At 51.0% G+C, this 10,000-nt stretch overlaps 2 protein-coding genes across 3 annotated transcripts in view; both read left to right on the top strand.

Moving 5' to 3' along the window:
- The window catches only part of LOC126988565 (uncharacterized), an 8,424-nt gene extending 5,486 nt beyond the window's left edge, over positions 1-2,938 (top strand). The window contains exons 1-4 of one of the 2 annotated variants that reach the window (XM_050846893.1): positions 1-172; positions 847-1,079; positions 1,496-1,600; positions 2,170-2,938. The exon at positions 1-172 is cut by the window's left edge and continues 159 nt beyond it. In XM_050846893.1, the coding sequence (XP_050702850.1) occupies positions 1-172; positions 847-1,079; positions 1,496-1,600; positions 2,170-2,362 (703 nt within the window). In that variant the 3' untranslated portion in view covers positions 2,363-2,938. The remainder of the gene's footprint in view (positions 173-846; positions 1,080-1,495; positions 1,601-2,169) is intronic. The other variant, XM_050846894.1, reaches the window with a different exon arrangement.
- Positions 2,939-7,639: 4,701 nt separating this feature from the next.
- LOC126988567 (uncharacterized) overlaps positions 7,640-10,000 on the top strand; it is a 2,876-nt gene continuing 515 nt past the window's right edge. Inside the window, exons 1-4 of the mRNA XM_050846897.1 lie at positions 7,640-7,912; positions 8,329-8,509; positions 8,617-9,483; positions 9,623-10,000. The exon at positions 9,623-10,000 is cut by the window's right edge and continues 515 nt beyond it. Of these exons, the coding sequence (XP_050702854.1) occupies positions 7,752-7,912; positions 8,329-8,509; positions 8,617-9,483; positions 9,623-9,817 (1,404 nt within the window). The 5' untranslated portion in view covers positions 7,640-7,751 and the 3' untranslated portion in view covers positions 9,818-10,000. The remainder of the gene's footprint in view (positions 7,913-8,328; positions 8,510-8,616; positions 9,484-9,622) is intronic.

Here is a 10,000-nt window from a genome sequence, read left to right on the forward strand (position 1 = left end):
GGAGGTTATAGGAGGAGGAGGAGGAGGAGAACTGGGCATCTTCTCTCAATCTCCTCCTCTTCCTTCTTCTCTTCTTCTCTCCTCCTCCTCCTCCTCCTCCTCAAACTCTTCTCTAATTCCACATTCAAGAAGGAAGAGATATCTGGCTATTCCTGTAGGTTCTAATATTGAGGTAAGTTCTAATTCCGCTCCTCCACCTGGTTCTAATTCCACCTCTCCACCTGGTCCTCTGTCTGGTGTTAGTGTGCTCCATCCCGCCCCGGTAAAGGTTCTAATTCCACCTCTCCACCTGGTCCTCTGTCTGTCTGGTGTTAGTGTGCTCCACCCTGCCCCGGTAAAGGTTCTAATTCCACCTCTCCACCTGGTCCTCTGTCTGGTGTTAGTGTGCTCCACCCTGCCCCGGTAAAGGTTCTAATTCCACCTCTCCACCTGGTCCTCTGTCTGGTGTTAGTGTGCTCCACCCTGCCCCGGTAAAGGTTCTAATTCCACCTCTCCACCTGGTCCTCTGTCTAGTGTTAGTGTGCTCCATCCCGCCCCGGTAAAGGTTCTAATTCCACCTCTCCACCTGGTTCTCTGTCTGGTGTTAGTGTGCTCCATCCTGCCCCGGTAAAGGTTCTAATTCCACCTCTCCACCTGGTCCTCTGTCTGGTGTTAGTGTGCTCCATCCTGCCCCGGTAAAGGTTCTAATTCCACCTCTCTCCACCTGGTCCTCCGTCTTGTGTTAGTCTACTCCATCCCTTCTACCTTCCTTCCTTCCTTCCATCAAATTCTCTCTGTCTGGTGTTAAGGGCATTCGATCCTACCCCGAAAAAGGTTCTAACTCCACTTGTGTCGTTCCCCCAACAGGTGAAATGGTCAATTAACTTCCCATTCAACACCTTTACCCTCTACGAAGCTGCTGTCGCCCTGGCCATCCCGATAAAGATTGCGATACCCGATTCTCTGGTTCTGGACGAAGAATTAGCGTTCAGAAGGGATCTACGCCAACTGGATGAGAATGAGAGGAAGGAGATTAGGAGGAAGGAGGATCGAAGGGAAAAAGCGTATGTCTTCAAGTATATGGAACACGCGTTTTTGAAGTGAGTGTGTGTGTGTGTGTGTGTGTGTGTGTGTGTGTGTGTGTGTGTGTGTGTGTGTCCACCCATAATACCTGTCTCATTTTTCTTATCCAGCATAAAAATAAAAAAAAATTCAGTTATCCGTCACTGCAATAAGCTTCCCATAGCAAAACTAGATGTCCGTTTCATAAGTTTTCACCTCGTTTTCTTACTCTCTCACCCTGTTACACCCCCTTAAATCACCCTTAATCCCCCTGTCCCATTTTCTATACCCCGCATTTTTTTCATCCGTCACTGCAATAAGCTTCCCATAGCAAAACTAGACGTCCGTTTCATAAGTTTTCACCTCGTTTCCTTACTTTCTCACCCTGTAATACCCCTGCCCCCCCATTTAACCCCCTTCTTAATCCCCCTGTTTCCCCCCGTGTGTCCCCCAGGGGTGGTTTGGCTGGCCGGAGCTGTGTTCTGCGCGCTATCTGTGAGGTGGCCGAGGCGCCGTTCGCTGAAGGGATGCTGGGGGAGATGGTCAACAGTATATTTACGTGAGTACACACACACACACACACACACACACACACACACACACACACACATACATACATACATACACAATATTTTCTCTTTCTGTCTCTCTCTCTCTCTCTGTGTCTCTGTCTCTCTCTCTCTCTCTCTCTCTCTCTCTCTCTCTCTCTCTCTCTCTCTCTCTCTCTCTCTCTCTCTCTCTCTCTCTCTCTCTCTCTCTCTCTCTCTCTCTCTCTCTCTCTCTCTCTCTCTCTCTCTCTTCCTATCTTTATCAAACCCATCTTCTCTTCCCTCCTTCGTTCTCTCTCATTTCTTCCCTTCCCTTCCTTCCCTTCCCTTCCCTTCAATTCCCTTTCCTTCCCTTCCCTTTCCTTCCCTTCCCTTCTCTTTCCTTCCCTTCCCTTCCCTTCCCTTCCCTTCCATTCCCTTCCTTCCCTTCCATTCCATTCCCTTCCCTTTCCTTCCCTTCCCTTCCCTTCCCTTCCCTTCCCATCCATTCAATTCCCTTCCCTTCCCTTCCCTTCCCTTCCCATTCCATTCTTACAATCTCCAACTTCCACTCATCCGTTCCACTCTCTCCTCCACACAGCGCCTCACTAGCGGGCAAACCAACACAGCAGGAGGTGGAGGACGACCTGGAGGTGGAAGGTGGATCTTACCTGGACTACCTGGAGGCGGAGGTGGAGGGGCAGGTGCGGGGGAGGTGTGGAGAGAGGTATCCAAAGTGTGTTACCTCTCCCTTCGACATCCTTCCCCAGCATATGAAATCGCGCCCGCTGTGAGTGATTGCCCTTAAAAACACCTCGTAGATACCTTGTTTTATAGATGTGTGTTTGTGTGTGTTTGTGAATGTGTGTTTGTTAGTGTTTGTGAAGGTGTGTTTGTTAGTGTTTGTGAAGGTGTGTTTGTAAGTGTTTGTGAAGGTGTGTTTGTTAGTGTTTGTGTGCGTGGATTAGTGTGTGTGTGTGTGGGGGGGGGGGGGGGTGCTGTCTGTGTGCGTGGATTGCCTGTTTGTTAAAGGTGTGTGTGTGTGTGTGTGTGTGTGTGTGTGTGTGTGTGTGTGTTAAGAATACTGTAAATCTAATTGTATCCATTGACCTAATCTCTATGTAGTAGTAGTAGTAGTAGTAGTAGTAGTAGTAGTAGTAGTAGTAGTAGTAGTAACTTATTAATATTTGTAATAGTAGTTGTAATATCTATTGTAATTAAGTTGTATTTGAAGTTATTTATATTATTAATTAATTTATTTATTTTATTATTTAAGTTTGTATGTAATTCTCTCTCTCTCTCTCTCTCTCTCTCTCTCTCTCTCTCTCTCTCTCTCTCTCTCTCTCTCTCTCTCTCTCTCTCTCTCTCTCTCTCTCTCTCTCTCTCTCTCTCCTTCCCCTCCTTCCTTCCTCTCTTCTCTTCTATCTATCTTTCCTATATATATTGAGGAGGAGGAGGAGGAGGAGGAGGAGGATATATTAAGGGACTCCGGTCAGTAAGTTATATAACAAAACATGTATAAGACTTGTCAATAAACTGTTCTTGTACGCATATGCTTCCTGTATGTCTGTCTGTAAGGAGGAGGAGGAGGAGGAGGAGGAGGAGGAAGAAGAGGAGGAGGAGGTGATATTTGATAACCATAACGAAACATGAGCAGGAGGAGGAGGAAGGAAGGAAGGAAGAAAGGAAAGGAAGAAAGGAAGAAAGGAAGAAAGGAAGGAAAGGAAGGAAGGAAGGAAGGAAGGAAGGAAGGAAGGAAGGAAAGGAAGGAAGGAAGGAAGGAAGGAAGGAAGGAAGGAAGGAAAGGAAGGAAGGAAGGAAGGAAGGAAAGGAAGGAAGGAAGGAAGGAAGGAAGGAAGGAAGGAAGAAAGAAAGAAAGGAAGGAAGGAAGGAAAAATGATCGGGGATTTCCCTTCCCTTCCCTTCCCTTCCCTTCCCTTCCCATCCCCTCCCTTCCCGTCCCTTCCCTCTCCTTCCCTTCCCTTTCCCATCCCCTCCCTTCCCTTCCTTTCCCTTCCTTTCCCTTCCCTTCCCTTCCCTCTCCTTCCCTTCCCTCTCCTTCCCATCCCCTCCCTTTCTTTCCCTCCCCTTCTTTCCTTTCCTTTTCCTTCTTTTTTTAACATTAGAGGATACAGTCCAAGGAAAAAAATGAAAACAATAATGAAAAAAATGCCCGCTGCTCACTGCTCCTAACAAGAAAAGAGTTAGAGGAGAGACCGAAAGAGAGGTCAATTTCGGGAGAAATACAGATGAAGGAAGTTCATTCATTTACCAGCGTGAGGATGAAAAGAGAGTGAAGATGCTGGTTAACTCTACATAGGGGGTTTAGACAGTATAGGTGTCAGGATGAAAGAGTGAAGATGCTGGTTAACTCTTGCATAAGGGGTTTAGACAGTATAGGGATGAAAGAGTGAAGATGCTGGTTAACTCTTGCATCAGGGGTTTGGACAGTATAGGGATGAAAGAGTGAAGATGCTGGTTAACTCTTGCATAAGGGATTTGGACAGTATAGGGATGAAAGAGTGAAGATGCTGGTTAACTCTTGCATAAGGGGTCTGGACAGTATAGGGATGAAAGAGTGAAGATGCTGGTTAACTCTTGCATCAGGGATTTGGACAGTATAGGGATGAAAGAGTGAAGATGCTGGTTAACTCTTGCATCAGGGATTTGGACAGTATAGGGATGAAAGAGTGAAGATGCTGGTTAACTCTTGCATAAGGGATTTGGACAGTATAGGGATGAAAGAGTGAAGATGCTGGTTAACTCTTGCATAAGGGGTTTGGACAGTATAGGGATGAAAGAGTGAAGATGCTGGTTAACTCTTGCATCAGGGATTTGGACAGTATAGGGATGAAAGAGTGAAGATGCTGGTTAACTCTTGCATAAGGGATTTGGACAGTATAGGGATGAAAGAGTGAAGATGCTTCCGACCTCAGCCTGAATCGCATTTGGAGTCGATTCGGATACGTTTCAGGCAACTTTTGAAGGTTATTTTTTTTTGTCGGGGAGCATTCGGAACCTACTGTCAGATGCAAACCGAATGCACTCCGACACCAAACCGAGTGAATTCCGAACTTTCCGCGAATTCCGAAATCCAATATCTAACTTTTTTTTTTTCTTTCCGAATGTAAACCGAATATAAAACGAATCTAAACTGAATATATATCAAATCCATTCCGAATTGAAACCGAATGTCTCTCTCTCTCTCTCTCTCTCTCTCTCTCTCTCTCTCTCTCTCTCTCTCTCTCTCTCTCTCTCTCTCTCTCTCTCTCTCTCTACACACACACACACACACACACACACACACCGGTTGTCACTCTACACGTTATTTCACACACAGTTGCCCCCTTCCCTTCCCTTCCCTTCCCTTCCCTTCCCTTCCCTTCTCTTCCCTTCCCTTCCCTTCCTTTCCCTTCCTTTCCCTTCCTTTCCTTCCCTTCCCTTCCCTTCTCCTCCCTTCCCTTCCCTTCCCTTCCTTTCCCTTCCCCTTCCTTCCTTCCTTCCTTCCTTCTTTCCTTCCCCTTCCTTCCTTCCTTCCTTCCTTCCTTCCCTTCCCTTCCTTCCTTCCCTTCCTTCCTTCCCTTCCTTCCTTCCCTTCCTTCCCCTCCCTTCCTTCCCCTCCCCTCCTTCCCCTCCCTTCCTTCCCCTCCCCTCCTTCCCCTCCCTTCCTTTCCCTCCCTTCCTTCCTTCCTTCCTTCCCTTCCCTTTTCCTTCCTTCCTTCCTTCCCTTCCTTCCTTTCCTTCCTTCCTTCCCTTCCTTCCTTCCTTCCCTTCCTTCCTTCCCATTCCCTTCCCTTCCCTTCCCTTCTCCTCCTCCTCCTCCTCCTCCTCCTCCTCCTCCTCCTCCTCCTTACCCCCACAAACACACACACACACACACACAGACCTTAGTAACAGACACAGTGACTGAACATACACGGAGGAGGAGGAGGAGGAAGAGGAGGAGGAGGAGGAGGAGGTCACAGTCTGCTGATCGTTACCTGTTCTGTACCAGTTTTAATCTCGTCATTCAGGGGTTGTCTTACCTCGGTGCGTGGAGGAGGAGGAGGAGGAGGAAGAGGAGGAGGAGGAGGAGGAGGAAGAGTTGGATTACCGGATGAGTCTTGCTTCCTTCCTTCTTGAATAGATTTTTTATTTATTTATTTATTTATTTATTTATTTATTTATTTTAATATCTTTTGTTTTGTTTGTGTGTATTATTTGATTCACTCTTGTGAGGACGATTTCTTGTGATAACTTTTTTTTTTTTTTTTTTTTTTACGTTGTTGCCCATTGCGCCGGTAGGCATCTTCCAGGTGGGGCCTGATGGTCGGCCCAGCCCGTTCTGGCGCAGGCGGGTGTTTATAGTGGCGCCATCCTGCATTGGCTCATGCTGCCCCCCGGAACTCGTTCTTGATTCGCTTGGACGGCTTCCTCTAGAGTCCGGGTTGATGGGAGGTCTTCAGGACAGCATGTGGGTAGTTTTAAGCCACTCGGCGGTGACTGAAAAATCCGAGTGGTAGCGTGGGGATTCGAACCCGCGTCGTCCGTCACGCGGTGAATGTGGGCCCAGTACGCTACCAGTTCGGCCACCGCCAGCGTCAAATTAAAACACCGCCGGGGTGAGTTGTGCCGGAACACCGCGAGTACCGGACCCTGGCGGTTGGGTAAGCCTTCTATTGGCACACGGTAACCACCCAACACACGCACGCAGGGGACCAGAGGAGGCTCGTCACTCACATGTCGTCACATTTGTATGATATTAATAATAGATTAGACTCAGTCGTGCCCCAGAGCGTTCAGAAGAGAAGGATGCTCATCAGATTACATTATTACATTCATTGTCGTGTTCAGCGAGACATTACTTTCCTTCCTGTGCTCTTGAATATTTGTCGTGTAAGAGAAGGCAACCACCACCTCGCGCCTGGCCTGCTCCACCACCGCTACAGGACCACTACAGGACAAGGCAATTAAATACAGTATATTTAATTTTGATTTAAACCATATTTTTCTTTACTCTGATTTAAATCTATCTAAATCCCAACAACCCCGGTGAAAAGATGATGGGTCATATTTCGTGGGAGTTGAGGGCATTTCCAGGGGTAGTTTTGTGACCCTGGTGGTAGTGTGACCCTTCCTCTGTACCGTGAACCTAAAGAAACACACATTTGACAAGGCTTTCGTGGGAGTTGAGGGCATTTCCAGGGGTAGTTTTGTGACCCTGGTGGTAGTGTGACCCTTCCTCTGTACCATGAACCTAAAGAAACACACATTTGACAAGGCTTTCGTGGGAGTTGTGGGCATTTCCAGGGGTAGTTTTGTGACCCTGGTGGTAGTGTGACCCTTCGTCTGTACCATGAACCTAAAGAAACACATTTGACAAGGCTTTCGTGGGAGTTGTGGGCATTTCCAGGGGTAGTTTTGTGACCCTGGTGGTAGTGTGGCCCTTCCTCTGTACCGTGAACCTAAAACAACACTCATTAGAACCCGACTACCTCCCTTTCGGCCTGTAGAAGTAGTTGATGTGGGTGGCGGGAGCGTCTCAGAAAACCAACCTGTCTCACCATAGCGGGCAAACTCGTAAGGAGCCAATGGAAATTCTGGTCTGCTTTTCTTTGTTTCCATGTTCTCTCTCTCTCTCTCTCTCTCTCTCTCTCTCTCTCTCTCTCTCTCTCTCTCTCTCTCTCTCTCTCTCTCTCTCTCTCTCTCTCTCTCTCTCTCTCTCTCTCTCTCTCTGTGTGTGTGTGTGTGTGTGTGTGTGTGTGTGTGTGTGTTTTATGAATTAATGTAACTTCCTTCCTCCTCTTCCTCTTCCTCCTCTTCTTCCTCTTCCTCCTCTTCTTCCTCCACTCTTTCTTTCTCTTCTTTTTAGTCTTCCTCCTCCTCCTCCTCCTCCTCTTTCATTCTCTCTCTTCTTTTTAGTCTTCCTCCTCCTCCTCCTCCTCCTCCTCCTCTTCTTCTTCTTCCTCCTCCTCTTCCTTCCCCTCCAGCTTTAGTTCCAGCTTCGTTCTGGCTCTCAAATATCACCACCTCCTCCTCCTCCTCCTCCTCCTCCTCCTCCTCCTCCTCCAAAAACATATAAAAACCGAACCTTCCTCTCCTTCCTCAGTCCCTCAGTCAGCGGGTCTCCTCCTTCTCCTCCGCCTGCTCCTCCTCCGGCAGCAGAGTCAACCCTTCGTCAGCACCTTCGTCAGCACCGCCACCATGAACAAGTACTTCCCCGGGCTGGGTCGGATTGAGTACCGCCCTGACGCTGGCCCTGAAGAGACGCTTGTTTTCCGACACTACAATGCTGGCGAGACGGTTCACGGGCGCCCCATGGAAGAGTGGCTCCGTTTCTCCGTCTGCTATTTCAACACCTTCAGGTTAGTGTAGGGGGAGGGGGTGGTTGTAGTAGTAGTAGTAGTAGTAGTAGTAGTAGTGGTGGTAGTAGGAGGAGGAGGAGGAGGAGGGAGGTGTAGGAGAGAATGCATGGGAAAGGGTTAGGTAAGGAAGAGAAGTGGTAGGGAAGAGGAGGAGGAGGAGGAGGAGGAGGAAGATGGATGTTAGCGAAATGTCAAAGGAAAAAATAATTGTATAAATGTCTCCAGGTTTTGTTTTGTTTTTCATTCGTTTTATGTTTGTTTTGAATGTTTGTGTGTTTGTGATTCCTGATTGAAGGTGTGTGCGTGTGTGTGTGTGTGTGTGTGTGTGTGTGTGTGAGGGGTAAGGAGCAGGGGGTGTCAGCGTGGGGTGCAGCAACAAGGGGGAGTATTACCCTGTGGCTCCTCCCCCCCGTCAGGTACCTCGGCCAGGACGGTTACTTCGGGGACAGCACGCGCCAGTACCCGCCCTTCGAGGACTGGCAGCAGGGGCAGCACCAGCAGCAGCAGCAGCAGCAGCCGCAGTCCCTGGACCGCTACAAGCGCCGCCTGGTGGCCGCCTTCGAGTTCTTCCACAAGCTGGGCGTCAAGTACTACTCGGTGAGTGTGTGCGTGTGTACGTGTGTGCCCGGGTACGTGTGAGTATAGTGATAGGCGTGTGTGTGTGCGCCTCCCCGCAGCCGCTAACACCTGTAATCCCCCCCCAGGTGAGTGACCGCGACCTGTCCCCCGAGGGCGAGAGCTTCGAGGAAAGCGGCGCCCTGCTGGAGGAGGCGGTGTCGCTGGCCGCCGACCTGCAGAAGCAGACGGGCGTGCGGCCGCTGTACTTCGCCTGCGACCTGTTCTCGCACCCGCGCTACATGAACGGCGCCGCCGCCAGCCCCGACGCGCACGTGTTCGCCTACGCGTGCGCGCAGGTGAAGCGCGGCCTGGAGGCGGCCAAGCGGCTGGGCGCCGAGAACTTCGTGTTCTTCCACCCTCGGGACGGCTACCAGAGCCTGCTGCAGCGGCAGGTGCTGCGCGACGCCTCGCACCTGGCGCAGCTGTACCGCATGGCGGCGCAGTACCGCGACAAGATCGGCTACAAGGGCCAGCTGCTGGTGCAGCCGCGCCCCGCCGGGCCCGCGCGCCGCCAGCAGTACGAGGCAGACGCCGCCGCCGCCATGCACCTGCTGCGCCACTTCGGGCTGGACAAGCAGTACAAGCTGAACGTGCGCCCCGCCGCGGCGCGCGCGCTGGGCCGCCCCGCCGACCACGACGTGCAGCTGGCCTCCGCCTACAACATGCTGGGCTCCCTCGAGGCGGCCGACGGCGGCCAGCTGAGCCCCTACGGCTCGTCCCAGGACGTGTGCGCCTACGACGTGCGCGACGCCACGCTGGTGATGAAGTGCGTGCTGGAGATGGGCGGCCTGGGCCAGGGCGGCGTCACGCTGGGCGGCCGCCTGCTGCGCGAGTCCGTGGACGCCAAGGACCTGTTCGAGGGACACGTGCTGGCCATGGACACCTTCGCGCGCGCCCTGCGCAACGCCGCCAGGATCATCTCCGAGGGCGTCTTCTCCAGGGGCGTGCAGCAGGTGTGTGTGTGTGTGTGTGTGTGTGTGTGTGTGTGTGTGTGTGTGTGTGTGTGTTTATACTATTTTTATCATTTATTTGCTACTGTTATATGATTTTTCCTCCTCCTCCTAACACTGCCCCCCCTCGCCTCCCCCTCAGCGCTACGCCTCGTACAAGGGCGGCTTCGGGGAGCGGGTCGAGAAGGGCGCCGCCACGCTGGAGGAGTGCGAGGACTACATCAAGAAGTGCGGCGACCCCCAGCAGCAGCAGCAGCAGCACCAGCACTCAGCACGCCACGAGCACTGGCAGGCGGTGCTCAACCACTACGTGTTCCCGCCCAGCACCCGCCAGTGACCAAGTCAGCACCGAGCTCAGCACCAGTAGTAGGAGTAGTCAGCACCCTCACTAACACTACCAGACTATTACTACTACTACTACTACTATCGCTACTATTGGTCAGCACGTCAGCACCAGAGTCAGCACCAGTAGTAGGAGTTGTCAGCACCTGTAATCTTTGAAACTAACGTAACTTACACT

Source organism: Eriocheir sinensis, chromosome 69 (assembly GCF_024679095.1).
Source record: "Eriocheir sinensis breed Jianghai 21 chromosome 69, ASM2467909v1, whole genome shotgun sequence".
NCBI lineage: Eukaryota > Metazoa > Arthropoda > Malacostraca > Decapoda > Varunidae > Eriocheir > Eriocheir sinensis.